Below are 21,843 nucleotides of genomic sequence, written 5' to 3'. Positions count from 1 at the left end.
GAAACAGTCAGATACATCTTCTTATATAACACAGACAAGTGCATGCATCATTTTTGTTTTCACTTTTGCTGCTGCCATACTATATTAATCTGAGAAGCTATAGATGAAGAGATTTTTCATCCCTCCTAATTCACAGTGAAGACTATAGTCCCCAAAGGATAACAACCAGCTCAACAGTTCTGCATGGCAGCAAGGAGTTAACATACCTGTGAAGATCTGGCCAACCGGGTAAAGCAAAGGGCAAATCTTTCATGAAAATGTGCCTACTTCTGTCAACTCTTCCACCAGCTCTGCCCTTCATGTGAATATCTTAGATTTGGAGTTATGCAAATAATATATCATCATCTTAATTCTGTTCCCAATCTTGTATTAGAAACTGCCCTTTCTCCAGGGGTGTCAACTCCTGAGAGTTTGAAAGCTGCAGTTCCTGTTCTCACATGGTTACACAAGAATTTCAGCTTGTTTGAAATGCAGGAATAAACCTCAGCAAAACAAGATTCTAACCCTTAGCATTGAATAGAAAAGCTTGGAAATGGGACCCTGCTGCTCTGGGTGGAAAAGTTCATGAGCAGAAAGCTAGTTGACACAAAACACTCTATTTCTAGTGGAGAGGCTTAGAAGAACCACGCTTGGTTATTCCTGATCAACTCAAACAAAGTGGATTTAAAAAAAAAAAAAAGGGAGAAGTAGGAGTCTGTGAGAGGGGGCATGAAGAGTATACATCCATCCCCATCCCTTGTCACACACAGATTTCACTCTCCTGGCTTGCCTATATCTTTTTCCAAACTTAAAAAAAAAAAAACCCAAAAAAACCCCAACAAAACCCAAAAAACAAAAAAACAAGGAAGAAAAGAACTGAGAGCCAAAATAAAATTTTTCATTGACCCAGAAAATTGTATTTTGCTCTCATGTGGAATACTAGGACATTTAGATATTCTGGTTTGTCCTCTCTACAGCCCAAACATGGCTTTTCAGCAATTCACAGAACTGGGATAGTTAGCACAGTACTAGGCTAGTCCTACTGACAGGTGGAAAGAGAGGTAAAGAGGCAGGTAGGTATTAAATTACACAGTTTTAATTTTTTTTTTTAAACTTGTGATACTGACCTTTAATGACAAATGCCCCTAGAAGTATCGAACTCCACAGTACATTAAAAACATCCTCAAAAAAGTGTTGGAAAACAGTAAAAATATGACCAGTAAGGTCAAGCACAGGAATATTTATCTTTAATGGTTATCTTAGTTATTTCACAGTGACATTTTAATATTAACATACTCTGAAAACATGCATTGTATGCAATAACTTTATTAGGGTCAAATAGATATCACAATATAGATTCATCCACCGAGTAGCCATAGATTGGTTACAACAATCATAGAAGAGACTAAGCTGTTTTAAGCTAAGATGCTTTCAACATTACAGCTCATACAATAAGATTATATACTGATACACTTTGATTTAGAAATGCAGATGATCAGTTTTGACTAGTATATTGTGCTTCAGGCTTTTGTTTGTGTCAATGCATCCCATATGCTGTAGTGAGGAAGGGCTGAATTTCCCAGGGAGAAATCTGAACAGGCTACAAGTTTGGCTATTTTAGGATGAGTTCCTCTGAGCCTGGGTTATTTGGTCAATCCAGTTACATTCTCCAGTAGCACCAAGCTAGCGCTCAGAGCAGCGACAGAAAAGAACAGTATCTAACAATCTTGAAACAACACGGATAGAAAGGTTTTCTTATTATAAGAAGGTATAAAGGAATATTTATGCTTTGTAAGGTTACAACAATACATGTGGTTTTCATGTTTTGCTATATTAAGCAACAGGGCATTTTCACATGGTTTTATATACTGATATCTGCACCTCTGTTATCTTAGTTAAATAAATACCTCTGTAAACATATAACACAGTTACTTGGTCCTTATTCTCCACAGCTCACATTAAAAGATTCACAAAACATCCATAGAAATAGTGATTTATAGAATGAATACTTAGCTGAGTTAAATGGAATAAACATTAGTCAGGTACTATATATACTACTGAATGCCATTTCAAGGAAAAACATTTTAGTTACAAAGCATTCAGAACTTGGGTAAGCCATATATTCAACTCTGCAAAATATATAAAAGATGCATACTTCTTTTAAACATACATTTAACAAAACGTAGTGGCAGAAGTTGAGAAGTTCCATTTACACAGTCCAGACATTTGGTAGTATGAAACTGCTTATCCATGCACTAAATTACGGATGACTCAGTTAACTGAAATAATAGTAAAATCTTCTGAAACAAAAAGGTATAACCAAAACAAATGCTTTGAAGAGTCACAGACAGGCAGTTTGGAAAATTTAGGTGCAATGTTACATGCATGGATATACAGATTAATCTGTAGAAATAATAGTAAAACACTTTTGTTTTTCACCAAAATGCAGAAGGAAATTCAATTATATTATGCATATTAAATACTACAGACTTGAGGCTACAAAATGCTTCTACCATCTTAACACATACAAAACTACCATAAAGTTATCTCTACAGTACATACTACAACACTGACTCCAGGTCATCACCTGCGATGAGCATATCCCCTGTATCTGGCTAATCAGGGAAAAAAAGGCCAACTCCAGCCCACTGGCCACCTCACATCTGCCTCAGGAGGTAGGCTTAGACCTTCGATGGACATTAAACACCATGTTGTAGTATTAATTTATGTAAAACCCTTAAAAATCTGACGCCACTGAAACTTGAGACCTGTTAAACTCTCTACATGGGAGGGATACAAGAGCTTGTGCTGCGTGAACCCTAAATTTGATTAGTGAAGGAGGTTGGCCCACTCTGGCCATAGCTCTGGGACTGGCCATATTCACCCACCTGGCCATAGGAGCCTGGCTGGTTGTAGCCACCGGCCGGCCCATAGCTGTCTTGGTTGTAGCCACCTTGGTTGTAGCTGCTGGACTGCTTCTCCATGGTGTCTGGAGGATGCCGCTGGCCCGAGGAATGCCAGCCCGTCTCCTTAAACACAAACCAAATGTTGCCTGCCCAGAGGATAAAGTTCAAGAAGCCAAAGACCTGGTGGGGAGAAGAGGAGCTCGTCACCCGGCAGCCACAGTCTCACAGCCCAGCCTAATGTTATGGAACCTGCACGGTCCTGGGAGAAGTCAAAGCTGCTTCCAGTCCATCCTTCTCCCAAAACCTGCTGGAAAATTTTCTCAGCTTTGAAGCAAATTCCCAAATACCTCTCCCTTAGCTGTAGCTCACAAGGTATCTGTTTTCCTTTTTGTTTCCAAAAAAAAGTTGAGTTTTTAGGTCAAAACAATTTTTTTTTTGTTTGTTTGGAAACATAATCTAGTTTAAAGAAACTGTGGAAAGATAAAATTGAAAGAAAATAATTAAGAAGAGATATTAATGGGTCAGCTGGCCTAGAGGGTTTGCTTTAGTTTTTTTTTAAACATTCTGAAGACCAATTTTATGTTGTTTTTCTGAGGATTTTTAAAGGAATCTATAAGGCACACAACCTTTTCTTCCTAAAGGGGCATACAGACCCCTTTTCAAAAGCGTTGCAACGAGCAATTGAAAAGCAGACAGGCCAAGCAATGCACTTGGACAGACACTGCTTTCTCCCCGTCCCAACCCTGCATGCTCATCCTGCTGCTGTCATGAGTCACGCTCTGCCTTTCCCCGCAGCAAGATTGTGCTTCCAATTAGATCATTTCAGCTAACTGGTTTACACCAGCCAATTTAGGTCAATACACGGGTAAAAGAGACAAAAATACGTTTGCAAGGTAAGGGTGAAAAGTAGTAATCAAAGTCACTTACAACCGAAGTGTTGAGGCTTGACATAACAGGGCTGTGAACAGGCAAGCATTTGTTGGACTGATGCTTGCAGGCAGACATCAGTAACAGCACTTCGTCTGGGTCAGTCGCAATCTTTACATCTGACAGTCCTTTAGCCCAAGCAGATGAGCCCACTAGCCACAAGAATGAGAAGACCACTGTCACAATGAAATCCTAAAAGACAAATTAGTTAGAAGCATTATACTGGTGTGTCCATTGGGAAGAAAAAATATTAAAAATCACCAGAAAACTGAAAGCTTGCGTCAGAGGAGAGAAAAAACAAGAGCTTGTTATTTCATGGAAGGTTGTGATTACTGTCATCACCTACAGAGCTAATTTTCAGAAGTGCTTGATGTGCCCAACAGGGCAGAGCCCTTCGGCTGCCATTTGCATCTCCGACCTCAAGGCCAGATTCCCACAAGCATGTGGCCAGTACCCAGGATGCCGAGCTGCCTTGGAAATGTGGCTGTTCACAGCACCTGGCTGATGAATTGGGATCATTTAAAAAATATAGATGCTTGGAAAGGAGCTGGGCCCTCCTGAGAGCTGGCTCTAACCCCATGTGCTCCTACAGACAGCTGGGGTGGGTTTCCGATAGGAAGCGTTTCCATCTGCGGCAGCATCTCAGGGAGAACCTGAAACTGGCTAATCCTCGGCTACCAGATGAGGAGTTTTCTCACCAGCTACAGGTAAGGCCAAATGTCCCTGCTGCACGAGCCGTGCAGCCACTAATTATCACGAGCGAACAAATAAACAGCAAGACTTGCTAAGCACAGAGACTCCTCAGCTCCTCTCTGTCCCAGTAAAGAATTTGCTCCTAATTTCCATCCATGTGAAAAGAGGGGACAAGGGTGGCAGTCCCTCCAGGATCCAGCACCTCCGAGCAGCTCTGCTCTGAACCACTCTGCTCACTTTTCCCTCGAAAGACTCTCAGGAGCACGCACAGGCATAAACTTCTCCTTGTCTTAGCCAGAACAAGTGGCCAAGTGACACTGTTGTTGTGTGGGTTTGGGGGGAAAGGAGGGAGGAGGTGTGATTTTTCAAGCTTTCTTGTGTCTTGCTAAAACAGAAGAGCCTTTCTGCTGTCATATTTCATCCCATCTGTCAGCCCACAACAGATGGTAGAGGTGCCAAAGTCTAACATACCACTAACTGCATTGCTGCGTCTTGATATCCCACCTCCCATGGGGGCTGTTTCCCCTTCCCCCTTACAAAGTAAAGGTGTACATGGAAGGAAGAGAAAACGTTCATTAAGAACACAGTGTTTTGGGTTGCTATCCAAAGAAATAAGTGATCCCCAGGAAACATCATTCTTGTCTTCTGCAAGCACACCTGGCATTTGGGGAAGGAGCCCTCTGTGGCACCGCAGGGACAGAGGACACAAGCCTCTGTCACAATGGAAAAGGCACCAGTCAATAAACCAGCCACACAAGTGAGCCATGAACAAAGGATTTCTCTGCTCACGCAGATGGGATTAAATTAACTGTGCTTGGATGCTTTCCCAAAGGATACATCCTTCTCTTTTAACAGTGCCACAATTTGTTTTCTGCAGGCCCGTGTCTGCCACTGAGTTTTGAGTTCCTCTGACCTCCCTTCACGCTGCCCAAATGGGCTCTCTTGAAGAGCGTGAAGCCCAGGAGCTGACAACTATCTTAACACCCAAAGAGACTCCGGGTAGGCAGAGGCATATAGCCCAGAGTAAAATTTCTTCTTAGGGAGACTTCCAGCAAAATTATTGTATCTTATACGTCCTAGCAGTAACTGAATGAGAAATGGACTCCTAGAGGCAACAGTTCAATTGCAAACATTTCCTAAGAATTCCAACTAGTAGAAACACCAGATATTCACTGAGCTGTGGACTGTGATAGGATACGCTCTTCATTTGCTATGAGGCTTGACATGTTATCTACCTGGATGCCAAGCACCCATATAGGTTCCGATTGACACAACAGATGGGGACACATGAGAGTTTGAGGGAATACATTTTTTATATAACAAGAATTCTCTCTCAGGGCCACCATACTCTTAGACTTTGCAAGCTGGATCAAGCTCTGCAATCAGTGCATTGGCAATAACAATAAAATAAGTGTATAACAGCAGGTAGAAATTTGAAGCAAACTGACCAAAACTAACACAGTGTAGGAGCTTGAACATGCTAAGAGGGAATTTTTGAAAGTGAGAAAAGTTCTTCAAGCAGGTGACAGCAGCAGGGGTTCAGACCTGCTATCAAGCTTGCAGATCCTGACCCCGTGTTGCTGAGGCATTTGCACAACTCGTGGCACAAATGTCTGCAATCTGCAAGAGTCCCTCACTCTAACTGCTGGTAGCTCATGTCTTGAGCTACAAAGCACTGCTAGGAACATCCAATAGCACTTTGCAGTTGAGAGGATGGTCCTGAAGGGACTACTAAGTATTTTATGTTATTTCTCAGGTCAGGTCTTCTCCATCTCACCCCATCCTCCAGCCTTCTGCTGATTTCCTCTCCTCCCCTGTACCAGGGCATCCACACAAGCCTAACCCTGCCCAATCCTCTCCTCTCTGGCACAAATTCCCCTATCTGAGAGCAGATCAGAGCCTTGTGGAAAGGCTCCCTACTCCTGGGATCATCCCTTTTATACAGGAATTCCCCCAAAACTGTAAAGCCTGGCTGGGTGCCAGAAAAGGGAAAGGTCGCACAGTGGGACTCAGAGAAGAAACCATGCAGCCCATCCACCAGCCGGCCAACAGCTTGTCAAGAAGATAGGACAGAAACACTAATGAAATACCAGGATTTTTTCAGCAGGTGCTCTCACCAAGGCTACGTTGCCAGAATCGGGCACTTGGAGGATTTGTTCCATCTCCTCTGTGCTGTGCAAGGAGCAAAATATACGACTAGAGCAAACTTGCGTCTCCCTATTTATTTTGAATCTTTGTTAACCTTCAGCTTTGGCTGGAACTTGAACCTCTCTTGTTTTCAAGTGGGTTTGGATTTCTGGCTGAACATTTTCACAGCTCTGTGTGGAACAGAGTTACAAGATAATGACATGCTGAAAATAAAAGTGAATTTCAAGCTAAGCTGTTCTGTGGCTTAATGTCTATCTGGGGAATTTCTCCTTGGTAATTAAAGCCAGAGTGTCTGCATACTAAAACAAAGCTTGCATTTGAATGTTTAATATCCTCATAGCATGGGTGGTTGTTTTTTTTTTCCTTTGGAACAAAGTAATTTTTGTAGTTGCTCTCTTGAAATGGTGTCTACAGATCTCTTCGGTGTGTATTGTTGTATGGTTACGCTATACTCCTAATTGCAAAGTTTCTTTCTCAGATCTCAGCTGAGATACTTTGGTCTGCCTACAGGTGCCTTTGGGAAGGAGGCAAAATAGGAACGTGTAGGAGAAAGCAGAAAACAAGATTTAAAATATGCTGAATATCCAAGGAGGGAGTTTTTAAGAGCCTGAAGTATGTGTAACAAAAAAAAAAAAAAATTCTTGCTGCCTTTTTCAAGTTGAAGTTTGCTATTACTGAGTTTGCCAAAAATGCATACTTGGAACAATTTTATATATTTTATGGTTTAGAATAGAACTGTGAATGCCTTTTCTTTTCATGGTAACTGAAACATTTCTCATTGCTATCAAGCTACTGGCTTTTGCAAAATGCCCATCTTTGGAGAGGCAGTCACTTACAGTCACTTAAGTCTCCTGAGCGCAGTTTTGGATCCCCCAGTGTCCAGCGCAATCTCACACAGCTGAAAGCATCTGCAGAAGCTGCTTGTTCGCTTGGGAAAGGGGACACATTTCGTCTGCTCTGAGGTGGTCGGTGGCTTCAGCAACCCCCAGAACTCTGTAACACATGTCCCTGCATGCACTCGGTCCCCTGCTCTCCCTCCCAGCCACTGTGGTCTAAGTTTGGCACGTCGGCCTGTCATGGTTTAGGCCCAGCTGGCAACTAAGCACCACGCAGCCACTTGCTTACTTCTTCCCCCCACAGTGGGATGGGGAGGACGATTAAAAAAAAAAAAGTAAAACTCATGGGCTGAGATAAGAACAGTTTAATAAGTAAAATAACTATAATAATGATAATAAAAGCCACAATAATAATTGTAATGAAAAGGGATACAAAAAAGCAAGAGAAATAAAACTAAAGGGAAAAAAAAAACCCAAAACAAGTGATGCACAATGCAATTGCTCACCACCTGCTGACCGATGCTCTGACAGTCCCCAGGCAGTGATCCACCCCCTAGCCAACTCTCCCCAGTTTATATACTGGTCATGATGTTCTGTGGTATGGAACAGCCCTTTGGCTATCTTGGGTCAGCTGTCCTGGCCATGCTCCCTCCCAGCTTCTTGTGCACCTGCTTGCTGGCACAGCATGGGAAACTGAAACTTAGGATAAGCACTACTTAACAACTAAAACATCAGCATGTATTCAGTGTTATTCCCACACTAAATCCAAAATACACTGTACGAGCTACTAAATGAGAATTAACTCTATCCCAGCAGAAACCAGGACATGGCCCCGGGCTGTTAAGTTTGAAGCCATGCAAAACCTCAGCTCTGGCCTGGCCGGAGGGCACCTGGCATCCCTTCCACGCTTGCGCTCCCCTCTCTCCTCCCTCGCTGAACCACAGCTGCTGGCCCCATATCTGGCTTCCACACAGGGCTTTCAGTGCCTCTCTGCAAGCGTTTCCGTCCTCAGATGCTCACGCTACAAAACCTTTTCATTCGACAAAACCCTCTCATACATTTACAGCATACAAGGGAGCAACTCTTCAAATGCTGAAGCCTACAAACCCTCCCAGCCAGAGCCTGTCTAGCCCAGCAGGGTTCCATGGACAGCCATACAGGAGCAGAGGGAGATTTCTTTACCCAAGAGGGGCAAACCGCTCCGAGGATTTGCTTTCACCATCACAACTGACCTAAAAATTCAAGAGCCACCCCAGTAAAAGCCATAGCCCGGGAAAGTAGCCAACAGCAGGTTGCTGCAGGCAGCAAACACCTACCTACAGTGGTATTTTAGCTCTTTTTTGGTTTGAACAAGGTCCCACTCCATATTTTCTGCTGAATGAAGCTTTGAAAGAATTACACACTTCTTGCAATGGTGTATGGCCTTGCAAGCTTGCTTCTGGCCGGGTCGGGCAGAGCCCTTTGGGAGGCACCAGCGTGTACAGCATCACCTTGGCTTGTGTTTCAAAAAGGAAATGACCACAGCAGGCTGAAACAGCTCTTTGAAATGCAAAGAATTATTCAGGTTATTCATAATTTCATTTTTTAACTGCAAAGGATTCAGTCTTTGTTTTTACAGATGGCTCTTTATTCTTTTCCTATCTATTTTCTAGAAAGCTGAACAAAGGGAGGAAATAAAACATACTTAATCAAAGCCATTTCCAAAGAGCAGACTAGGACTGCACTCAACTCACTTGGTCCACAACATATGTAAAGAACCAAATGCCTTTCTGCCTAGTGTGATTATTCACAGGACTCCAGATGTGAAGGTATGATCTCATCTTACATGTAAGCATCTTTATGCACTGTGAGAATGAGATTGTAAAGTAATCACTATAAAAATGAAATATCTCTTTTCAGGGCTATGTCAGTCACTTTTCTTGGCTAAATAATTTTATACTTTTATATTAATTGACTGGAATACTAAGAAAGTGATTTACGTTTATACATGAATGCATGTGTTTTTTCATGGCCAATCCATAACCTCCCAAAGACAAACCTGAAGGCACATAGAGACAGAGTTGTCAGAGCGTGGGTTTTAAATGGAGTACATATGGGGTATAGAAACTATGGGAAAAGTAAGAAGTCTGAGTGATGGGTACTGATACGCATCGACCATGACTATTCTTTCCTTTATTTTCCTACTCCAGAGATATATGGAAGCATCTACCCCTGATCCCCTAAAACTTCAGGCCAGGACTAACTGTTGGGTCAGTTACTCTCTGCTTGCAAGCAGCTGCAAACGTATAGATCTGAAGCAGGGCACTGAGACAGAGGTGCTAGGCAGTCCCAGGGTGCAGCTCATCTCTGCTCTCATTGCAAATCAGCAATGCCTCCCCGGGGTATGTGGTGTTACATGAGTGGAAACCAGCTTAGGTTGGTTTGAGAGATGCAGATATGCTGAAAACTGGTGAGATTTTGTACATTGCATTCCTTAAAATCTAAGTCACCAGCTCCAATTATTTTCTTTAAAATATTTCTGGCTCTTGAGCACTAATCAGTCATCTGAGAAACTGTCTTGCACTCGTTGTAACCGCCGAGGCGAGCCCCCAGCTCCTCGCTGTACATGTGCATCGGGCAGGAGTTTGCAACGAAATTAAAATCACAGCTGCGGTTTGCAGCGCTCAGAAACACATGGCACATATCTATTAGGTATATAATCCCAGGTAAATTGCTCCTTGTTCCTTTAGGAATTGGGAACCCAAGGTCGTCTCTGAGGTTAATCTATTTAGTATGAACCCCCCCAAACAATCTCTCCATGGAGCCAGTGAGACAAGCAGAGGGCACACAAGGGCTCACTGCTGCCAGGCCCGTGGGAAGGGGTGACTCCCACCTCCACCGCAGATGAGTAACACAACCAGAGCCCTGTGTGACCAAAAGGAAGATTTTTATCCCCAAAAACCTGACAGACAACGTTAGCAACAGACATGGCTCACTGCACAGTGAATAAAACATACTGGTGCCATTCAAACAGCTGTGGAGGGAGTTAACGGCTTCTCCTACTGGAAATATTTCCTTTCCATGATGTCTCACTTCACACTGAACGTTAAAATATTTTTCCACAGTTAAAGTGATGGTTTGCTGAGATCTCAGCACATGCAGTCGGGTTTCCCTATATCTGTATAAACAAGGTAAACGTGAAACATCTGTGACTGAAATTTTCTCTGCAAGTTTCACGTGACTTAGTGGTCATTAAATTCTTTATAATCATATATCCTGCATTCAGTCAGGCTGCTGCAAGTTGGTAATGCATTCGTGGTACTCTCACTGTCTGTGCAAGGGGTTTTTTAAAAATATATTTTAAAATTTCAAGTGAAAGTTTTTTCTCCTCTCTCCACTTCTCCTGTCACACTCATTTTTCAAATCCTGAAAATTTGTCAGGAGGAAAGGCAGCCAGCTCTGAGACCGTGCCACTTAAAGGCAGATGTCACCCCAGACTGAGCAAATATCAAGCCAAGAGGAAGTACAAGGCTTAAAATGGGAAGGGTTTTAAATATGAAATTGTGATCAGGCACTGCAGCAGAAGCAAGGACAGATGAAACTATCATCTTCTAACTCTTCGCTAAGAGGTTAAAAAACTGGTAGTCTGGAAACGGTGCCTGACACATGGATCCCGCCTGGTGACAAAGAAGGAGTGAGGGCTGCCCTGCCTCCTGCACCGACGTGCTGGGGACTGCTGGCTGGACTCAGGCCTGCACAAAGCATCTCACATTTCTGCAGCACTTTTCTTTGGGATGAACAATCTCAGGGATGAGACATACTCACACATCTGATCTGATCTATGTGTGATCTTGCTGGGTACGTCAGTTCAGTGCAGCATCTGCCTGGAGCTGGAGGATGCATCGCCCGCCTCCTTTGCACAACATGTTACATCCCTTAGGTGAGCCCTGCAGCTGTGGGAAGCTGCTTTTCACTCTGAGTTTCCCTTGACCCTTGAATTCCTCCTGGCTACAGCTGCTTTTCCTCTGCCTGGGGCTCTGCCTTTTCCTTATATCTCCATGGCACAGTAGGACTCACACATTGACCCAGTCAGGCTGTGGTGCTGCAATCATTGCACTAGGCAGCCTCAGGGGACACCAGCAAGGATGTGGGCCAGGTGAAAAAGGGTCTTTTTTCTAAAAATACCCAACACAACAGAGCTGGCAGTGAAGAGGAGATGATGGAGCATGTGGCTGGGGCAGATGAGACCCCCCCCTCCTCACCGGTGTAAACTGAGCACAACCCTCAGCCACATCCAACACCACTCACCGGCAGGAGCTGCTTCTGCTGTAGGACAAACTCAGAAGCATCTTTATATTCTGAACAAATAAGGTCATTTAGGCTTGGTTTAAAGACTGGGAAATTACAGAGGCTTTGGTAACAGACACCGGTTAAATGTAACATGTAGATTCAATTACAATCTATTACACAGAACAAATTAAATCAGTGGCACATTAATGCTGTAGCGGATTGCGCTGTGCATCCTGTGACAAACATGACTGCAGCAGCTTTATGGGGAAAGTCCTGGACAATGGCAAACGGCTACATCATAATCTGACATGTTAGTATTTTTTCTCTTTCTTTTTTCTATTGCTACACAGGATAATGTGGCTGGTCAGAAGAAATAATTATTTTCCACAAGAAAGTTAAAATGGCAGATCTCTGCAACTAATTCTTTGACAGTCTGAAATGAGATATTACTTGATATCAACTGAATCAAGCAGAAGCAAGGCACTTTATTTATTTACTGTTTCTGTAGGGACCCCTTTATCTTGCCTGTTCTACCTCTCCTCTGTGAAGATTTCCCCTCCTTTCCTCACCGTTTTCTAGGGAGAGGGGAAAGGTCCCAACAACCCTCAAACGAAGAGGATTCGTTTCCTTTGATGTGGAATGAGAATTTTTCCTTCTGTAACAATTCATCAGTTTTGAATTATGCAAACTTAAATAAAACAACTCACATCTGCTTGCAGCAGGAAAATCTTTCCCTCAAAACCCTGTGATGCTCGGATTACCTTCCTACAGTTTAATCTTTTGGTGACTGCTACTGTAGTTATTTCCTTTAACAGGTACTGCCTTTCTGCGCTGGTGATTTATTTTCCTTTCTGTTATATTTTTCTGATGCTCTTTATTGGTGGCTTTCAGTCACTTAAGGCACAAGTCTCAGCCAAATATCTGGTTTCTGTCAGTCATAAGCTTTAGATTTTTCTGAAATCTAGAATTAACTCTTTCCTTACGTCTGTCTTCACTAAACTCCCCCCACCTTCCCTTTGAATTGCTCTCTTCAAGATTTCAGAGAACTATTTCCTCTACCTTAGTGCAACCTTATCCTTTCAGTCACAGAGGAGAGGGATGCCCATGGGAGGGAGAGTGTGAGACAACCCTACAGCCCGCAAATGCAGAGACCTGGCCCAACTTCAGCACAGGGGAGGATCTCACAGCTGCCTAGCAAGACCAAGGGGTGTATCATGGGGTGTGATGAACTAACAGGTAATGGATATCTAGAACAAAATAGCTCTCACTGGCTTTACAGTCTTGATTTATAAGAAAACAAATGCACAGCAACACTTGATTTTTGTCACAAACCTTCAGGAATTAATAAAAACAAAAATCAAGGCACGAATGGCCACAGCTTGATGGGTGCATTGAATGATACCTGGAAGGTGAGGAGCCTCATAAACCAGCGCAGAGGCACAAATGTGCTGTGAGCTGAGGGTAATACTGGAAAACCAGCCACATAATTCTCCAAAGCAAAATAATTTGGCTGAACTGTGCAATAATAAGCCATAAGAAATCTTCCTGGCTAGTCTTTGGTCAGGGACATGGTTTCATTTATCTGCTAGGATGATGCTTAAGATCTCCTCTTCCCTTTTTTCACCATCGATGAAGCTCTGCTGCCACAGATGTATGACTTGGACCCCAATCCTGCAACATATTCACTATTTGTGTGAGTATCATCGCTGCAGGCAGTGGGAGAGAAGCAGGGAATCCCACAAGTACATACAAGATTAGGACTAAGCTCCACCTGCATATAGTCTCTGTTACCCTTGATGTTAAATCATTAAGATCAAAAAAACCCAGGTGAATGCAGAGATGCTTTGGTCATTGGGCCGCTTAGATCTCCCAGACCAGATCACACCACAGCCTCAACCACCAAAAAAGTAAGAGGTTAAGACCTATATCTGAAAATGCTGCAAATATACACTTACAATTAGAGGCCCTCTGTTGTTTTCACGGTACTTGTTCTGGAAGAAGATATAAACCACGGTGGCAGCCAGCGAGTAGAGAAAGGCGAAGACTGCAATGGTGACGAAGAACTCTGCTGAAGAGGAGAAGTCCCCTATCAAGGAGAGCTTTTCTCGGTGCTTGCCTTCACAAGTGGGAGCATCGAAATTCACTTGATGCAACCTGGAAAACATCCCAAAGAACAGCAGGTGAAGTATAGAAAAAGGAAACTGTTACCTGAATAAAGATATAAATACATTTGTTCTGTCTCCCTATCTCATTCCTGTTGCGCTTGATCTCCTGATTGAATAACTGACCCTATAAGTAGTCTTGCAGGCTGTGCTCTTCAGAGCTGCTCGTACACGTGAGGTTACTTCCACGTGAGCATCTAGGTGAGACTGAAGACCTGAACACATCTTTTAATCAATCAGAGAAAAGTTGATGTGCCAATGGTTTGGTACAAACCCCCTTCCTCTCTAGGGCTTTGCCATGGCAACAACTGAAAAAGGATGATGTGAGAAACAATTTGATTCTCGAATTCTTACAATCAAGGTGGCAGAAAACAGGTCTTATCCTCTATACTAAGACCACAAGATGCCTGTGTTTGGTTCATGACTTCCTTGTGTAAAATTTCCTAGTGCATAGCTACCTGGGGCTTTTAGCCACATAGTGCTTCTACATCGAAAGCTTTTAAAACCGAGCTGCAGCAGAAATACACAACCTGGGTCAAAGAAAGGGTCTGCATGCCCTGATTTAAGCAGTCAAAGCCCTAACCTCGTACTCATGCACTGTTTGCAACCAGTGACCGAGCTAATGGATTTGTGGTTCTGTCTGGCAGCTCCTGTCAGACCCTTTTTTGCTGTAATAACTTTAATTTCTGATTCAGAAAGGGAAAGGGGATCCTTGGAAGGGGTATTTTGGCAGATCCTGTTGCATGGCCCAATTAGCATCAGTGGGGACATGGGGCCCGATGAGGGATCACGCTGTTCTGCTCTGCACAGGGTGAGCGGCGGGGACAAAACCAGCAGCAAGTTAACAGCAGCAATTAAAGAAGTTATGATCTGGTGCAGAGAAAAGATGAGGCCTTCTGGGAGACATTCCTCAGCTGAAGGGCAATTAATGTGTGCAACAGCAAGCCAACGGCAGCAGCAGCCATGAATATATGACTAAATAAAAAGTTAGGCCCCCAGAGGAAAACAAAGTACCCACAGTAGAAATCACAGAAGATGGATTAATGGACGTTGGAGGATTGCATGACTTCTTGCTTTTTCTGGTCCAGACTAAATGTACCCAAACGTGTAGGCAGAACCTTTTCATCAGCAGTTGATGAATAACACCGGTTATTTGCCTCAGGCATTTTCTTTTCAGGCTATAGTAGTGGTGGGATGAAAACAAGAAACGCATCTGCCTAGATTGCAGAGATGAGCAGCGGATGAGTCGCCTCCCCTACGCGAACCCAGTAAAGTCTGACGAAAACTGAACACGAGAGAGACTCTAATGCTCATGATCAGACAGTTTCCTGACTTGGTTTCAAAGCTCCCTGGCATCAGTGCACACACACTTTTTGTCAGGGCTTATTGTTCTTTCCTAAAGGGAGGGAAAAAAGGGGAAGGAAGATTTCCTAGTGCCTCACGCCAATTTTGCAGCCTGGAGGGAAAGTGGTTTTGTTTTAACCATCACCAGGATTATGGAAAGATTTGAAACGCATGATTTTCATGGTCTGAAAAGAAAGCTTTTTCTGCTCTCCTCATGCTCAGCTGCTTGGGTGCTGATTTGACACAAAATGAAACTGGGAACCTGGCTCAAAACCCCTTGAAAGCAGCAGCAGCGCCTGTGGGGCTTTGGATCGGTAAGAAGCTTGGCCCCGTCCCTCCTTCCCCAGGGGAATGTAATGCTGTGCAGCCAGACCTGGTCCTCTTCAGGTGTCCTCTCCAGAACTTGAGGCTGGGTTCAAGCCAGGTTTCACCTTCCACCCAGCCCACAGGACACGTGCGATAGTGTGCAGAGCCAGAGCTGGGGACCACCCTGTGCTCACTGGGAGACCCAGGGTCTTCTTATCAGGCCAGACTTTGCAGCTCAACATAAAGGCGTTCAAGGTGTGTGTGTGGGGTTGCTTATTTTTTTTCCCCCCCTCTCAAACCACCAAATGCTTAAGTAGCATTTTCTGGTTCTTAAATATTTAACCACATTTGCTGCATCTGAATGGCCATGCTCAGGTACCACGCTGACTTTGACGAGCACCGCTGCGGGGTGCAGTATTTGCTTTTCCAGCTGAGCACAGCACGAAGGCTCCAGCCCCTCATGGCAAAGCCAGACTTCGCTGCGATGATGGGAGCTCCATGGTTTTGTGTTACCACCTCCCACTGCAAATAGGCTTTAGAGAATTGCTCTGACCCTCACATTGCTTTCACAAGCACTGTGGAACTGAGCTGAGCTACATTAAATACAATCCAATTGTGTTGGGGGAAAAAAAAAGAACAAGGCAACTCTACATGCATTTTGTTGTGTAAAACACATCTTTAGGGTGGTTAGGTTTCTTTTTTCTCCCCTGGAGTCCTGAAATAGCACACCAGGCAACACATGGTGTTGCAAGTAGCAGTTCAAACTCCTGCACATACCAAAGACAAAATAACTTAAGGAATGTTTCTATCAAGATTTAGACCAGGAGTTGCTGCCCACCCCCTGCATTGCCGACTGGCCTCAGCCCCATCCAGTCTAATCACCAACAGCCCTCCAGCCTTTCTGAAACATGGCAAAGTAACTGACACCACTTTCCTTTTTTATTCCCTGTTTTCCTGACTGTACTTTAGTTCTGAATCATGATAAGCCAGAAAAAATGTTCATATATTATATTAACATCTAGTATCTTCCCAGCAGGGCTTTTGTGGCCAAACATCTGTCAGGGATTCCAGATCACAGAAGCCTTCTTCCATCAAGTTATTTTTATTCACTTGCTTTTCTTTTTAGATTTCCCTAGCCTCTAAGAGGTTGTGCAGTAATTAGTGCCTCTTGTGGCCACTTCACCTCTGCCCAAACAACGGAGATCTCAGTTGTGCAAAGGACCCTAAAATAGACCATGACTCAGACCTGGGAAGAGGAGACGGAGCCAGGGAAGAGAGGTGAGCAAGCCAAGCCCTGGGGTGGTTAGGGTGGATGCTGATTTCAAAAGAGACATTTGAAAAGTTTCTTTAAAGCAGGGGAAGATCAGTGACAGAAAATCCAGTTTTACTAATCGAAACCTCTTTGATCTGGAATGGCATCTCAGAGGGAAAGCTCTGATTTTTCCACAGATGTTGCTAAGTCAGCCTTTCTGGGGGCAGGATGGCTTGGTGATGACTCACAAAAAATTAATTGCCTCTACCTCTGCCTCCCACTTTTGATGCAATGCTACCTGTTCTGCCTCTTACTTCCTTGTGACTACTTCTTTCATCTTCTCTTATCTCTTATTCTTTACACCTCACCCTTTCCTTCAAGTCATCCTTGGCCAGTGCTTCCTTCTGCTGCTTTTCTTATCTCCAGCACCACCCCTGCCTTTCACCTTTGCCTCTCCATTTCCTAAACAAAATCAGGAGCCCCAAGAGTGACCCTTTGCAATCACACCCTGTGCGCTTTGTTAACATCTGAGCAATACTGTTGGGCTGCATTAGCAGAAGTGATTTTCACTGATTGATGGACAGTGCAAATAAGGAATAGTTCGGTAATAAATTTACCTAATTAGGGAAAAAAGTAATGAAAAATCTCCCTAAGTTCCTCCAAAAATCAGCTGGACAGTGCTTTTTGCCTTGTATTGCAGAGAGTATTGTTATTAATTCAGAAATAAAGCTGATGACTCAGGAATGCGGCCTTGCACCCCCCACTCAGCAGAGAGGCACTAAGGTCAGCCTCGCTGCTCATCGCTAGGACACCATCCCCTTCGCCTGCTGGGTCTGTTTGCTAACAACAGCCGCCGTTGCTGAGCCATCCAGGTCTGAATTCCCTCAAACTCACCAGAATCTGAAGCAAATCCACCAAAGGCAGTCAAGTTTCACTGATGAAGTCACAGTAATTAATTACTCAGAAGCTTCTGAGATTTCTTCTACCATTTGGCAAACTTTCTGTTGCCGTGGGAAATATGATGACAAGACAGCTATATTGTCTAACTTGACAAGATCAGAAGAGGGCAGGAATGTTTTACAGTGGAAAAAAAAGGATTTTTACATTGTTCCACAATAGCGAAGAGCAGTTACGTTTTCAGACACTAATTACCCCTGCTCTGAAAACAGTACATGAAGCCAGACATGCTGAACAAAGCTACAGCTGTTACATGTGCGTGGGGGAGCAGAAGCTGTGTTCTCTCCATGTAAATGTGAAGTTGCCTTTTCTTCCTGAACTTCCTTAGTACAATATTCAAGCCACAGTTTGCTTTTAAATACAGCCCCTCTTCTTTTTGAGCAGCCTAGTCCACCTGATGATCCTTGAGCCAACTACCTCAGAGACCCATCCTGTCCCATGTCCCACTCCACCAGCAGACACAGAAGAGCCTGCGTCAAGTGATCTAATCTTGTCTGACTCACAAAACCTCCCCCTTTAGCAGGGCTTAGATTTGAAACCAACAGAACATGCAATTAACGGCAAGTATGCGCTCAAGTATTATTGATGAACCAGGACAGATTTCCTCTCCTGCGCTTTGATCAGTGCCTGGATTAATAAATAACAGATAAAGTTCTGCCTCCAAAAATTCTCAATGGGGGTTTACTGTTTCTTCATTTCGCTACTAGGACATGAGAGAAAACAGGCAAAAAAAGCTATCTGTTTTGGCAGATTGTCCTATTTTCTGAAAATAGCAACTTGTAATCCACCCCCCCACCTGTCTACATGCTTGAGCAAAATCTGCAACACCCACACACGTGCTTGCAAGAATCCAAAGATCCATTATCCTTTCATTGGGCTTTATTTCCCCCTCACTTGTTTCTGGTAGTCAAACTGTCAACTGTATTTACTGTCTGCAAAGCAGTGACAGAAATACACCACAGGAAATTAGTTACTGCAGGTAGTGCTCATGGAGGAATCTGTTGTGAAACGTTTATCTTTGCTGATAATCTCCAGAATGAGGGAAAAATGAAATTTCAAACCACAGCAGTGAAATGCTGAAATGCACAGGGCCCCTTAGCAAGTCAAACTGCTCTGGTGGGGCACAAGAACATGACAGGGAGTTCGTCTTCCTTTCTCTGGGATATGAAGTAAAGGCATTTCTTTTAGCTAGCCCTGGAAACTGCATCTTACTTGTTTCAGAGGTCTATGCTGATGTGCTTTCACACCAGTGCCTCCAGTCAGTCAGTCCCTGGGCAAATGCCCCTTCTCAAGGTGCTGAATATGGATTTTTTCATAGGTTTAGTGGAAGAACACTAATAAATGGGAGCCTTTCCTCTCACAGCAGAACTCATCATTCCTGTAAGACTTCCCTAGAGATATTACCTGCATGAAAAAATGATACTTTAAAAGTAACCTTTAATACTCAGGTGAAAGTAGAAATCTGCCTGAGAAAGAAAGGTCTTTAATGAAACTGAGGTCCACTGACTCTTCCAAAACTCTTCCCAGTCTGTTCTCAAGAAGGAAGCAATGCACCTCACTGCTTCCCCCGGCGCTGGGCATCCCTGTTTGCTCGGTGCTAAATCCTGGCTATCTGAAAGGCTGCCCACACAGCAAGGAACAGGCTTCCTTCCAGCCTTCGTGAGGGTGGACGGAGCTGAGCTCTGCAGCTTTCTCCTCCCACCCCGCCCCAGATCTGCTCTCCAAGGACAGACCCCTGAGGGGGGAAAACCCTGCAGCAATGAAGCCACTCTACAAGCTCTCATACAACACCATGAACTCTTGCAGAGGGAGCCACTGCTAAGCAGTTGCCCTCAGTCCATATTTTTTGCTAATTATAACCATTATCCAGGAATTCCCATAGGATCTGGATCTTTGCAGCCAGGCATCCTTGAGCTGTTGAAGTCAGTCTCTTTTTGGGGCAGACAGCCTGTTAATACCACATTTGATCTGCTTCAAGCCATTAATGCTGAAGTTCTCTCCAGCCCTTCAAAGTCCAATAGCTAAAATGCTAACAGAGCCCTGGACAGCTGTGGGGATGTGATGGGCTTAGCCCAGCAGCGGGACAGCAGGTACCACAGAGGCAACTGCTCTCTGGCCCTTTTACACCTCTGATGTTCTAGCAAAACCAGAGTTTTCTACCCCTTTGCTCACAGCAACAACTCTTTCCCACCCCAAGCCTGCTCTCTAACAGCTCTTTTTCCAGGGTGAAGAAATTACCATTTACTCGAGCATTCCCATTCCCCACCCTTCCCACAATGCACGTCCCAGCTGCCTGCATATGCCACAGCCATTTGAAACTGTGAGGTGCTTATTGATATCTCCTGTCACAGCAATTTTCCATACCTCACTCTGCCAGCCACCCAAAAGCAACACCCTGTCCCCATACCTACCACACACCTATTTCTATGAAATCAGTTAATTTTTCTCTGGAGATAAGAAACAAAAATAAAATTTTCCATCTGACTCAGCAATTCAAGCTTGGTCTTTTGTTTCTTTGTTTTGTAGAGGAAGAAAGAATACAGTTTGCTGATCAAAGAGTATTTGAAAGTATTTCACTTTGAACTTCCGTTCTCTCAGTTTCTTCCAAAATATACCCCAAAGTCCATATCTCTCTAGAATTATTCAACATGCCCAGTAGTTTCACACAAATACACACTTCAACTTGCAAACATTTATTTCTAACTCCTGTCCTGGACATTTGAACATCCCTAAAGATGTCCCCTTTGTCACAACTGCCTTCAGTGGTTTATACCCATTCAAATGCGTGTCCAGAGCAGCATCACCAAAAAACCCCAGAAGATGCTGCTGGGAAGCTGACCAGGAAAGCTGTAGCAACCTATATTCTCTTCTGGTTTACGTCCAGTCAAATAATGGAAAATATTGCCCCCCCTATTTTCAATTTCTTAACTTGTCAGGTTCCCAGCCCTTACTTGCACATAACTGTTGTGCCAACATTTGGCCAGTACTATTCTCCTACAGTACCGTTTTTAATAGCACAAGCTGCCAGCCACAGTTGCCATCTCAACACACCGCACTGCATGTGCCATGCTGGGAGAGGTGGTAATTCCCCCTGTGCAAACAGCTCGGAGCAGGCACATCGCGATGTCTTCCCAGAGCATCACAACATGCACATCCTCTGCTCCACCCTTCTCCACCTCACATCTCTTCTCCTGCTAACACAGCAAGTCAGAGACCCTCCAAACTGCTCAGGTTTCCAGGACAGGCAGCTACAAAACCCTCTGAGGATGGGGTCTAAAGACACTGGAATAAGGACAACCCCAGCAGTGGTGGGGAGAGGGCACCAGTGCCACATCCACTGTTGGGATCCCTCTTGCAGGACCTAGTCCCAGTGATTGCGTTCACAAAGCTCTTGGAAAACAGCCCGTGCAACAGCTTCATCACACTCTCAGAGGAAGAAATATCCCGGATGCGTGCCAGCCATAGCAATGAACCTCCCCAGACTGTGCACGTAGCAGTAATGCAAACCCTAGTACTCCATCGTAGCACCAAAAAAGAAATAAAACGGCTCATTATAGAACACGCGCTGCCAGGAGCGCTCAGAAAGCTGAGTGGGTGATCCCAACCCCACTTCCAAGCCTACATCCAGACCCAGATTTATCTTCTGAGATATTTTCACAGCTCTTCTCAGAAACACATGCTTTTCCTTGCTGTGTAAGTGGAGCACAGCACTCAAAGACATGCTCCACCAGTCTCTACAAACCCAAATACCTTCTCAGATCGGGCACTTACATTCTTTGTGGCATAGACTGGCAGCATTGCTCTCCGATTCCCCTTCACTGAGCTATTTTCTTGGGGGAAGCTGCTTCCTGGGCACTGGAAAGCTTAGCTACTATCTCTGAAGGAAGGTAACCCTTGATTATCTTAAAAAAGTCATAGTGTCCATGGAACAACACAAATTAGGAGGCCTGGAAATGCCACAGGCATGTATTTGCATTGCCACACAGACAACTGTCCAATGCTACCTGGTCCCACCATGAGATCCTGACTGAATCCACGGCTCTGGTGTCCCTCGTGCTGCCCTC

At 44.1% G+C, this 21,843-nt stretch overlaps 1 protein-coding gene across 2 annotated transcripts in view; it reads right to left on the bottom strand.

Moving 5' to 3' along the window:
* Nucleotides 1-1,203: 1,203 nt before the first annotated feature.
* SYNPR (synaptoporin) overlaps nt 1,204-21,843 on the bottom strand; it is a 110,834-nt gene continuing 90,194 nt past the window's right edge. For both annotated transcript variants that reach the window (XM_074835834.1, XM_074835835.1), the window contains 3 exons: nt 13,714-13,912; nt 3,813-4,004; nt 1,204-3,065 (listed from right to left, as the gene is read on the bottom strand). In XM_074835834.1, coding sequence (XP_074691935.1) covers nt 2,799-3,065; nt 3,813-4,004; nt 13,714-13,912 — 658 coding nt within the window. In that variant the 3' untranslated portion in view covers nt 1,204-2,798. The remainder of the gene's footprint in view (nt 3,066-3,812; nt 4,005-13,713; nt 13,913-21,843) is intronic.

Source organism: Strix aluco, chromosome 11 (assembly GCF_031877795.1).
Source record: "Strix aluco isolate bStrAlu1 chromosome 11, bStrAlu1.hap1, whole genome shotgun sequence".
NCBI classification, from domain to species: domain Eukaryota; kingdom Metazoa; phylum Chordata; class Aves; order Strigiformes; family Strigidae; genus Strix; species Strix aluco.
This window is presented reverse-complemented; position numbering and strand designations above follow the sequence as displayed.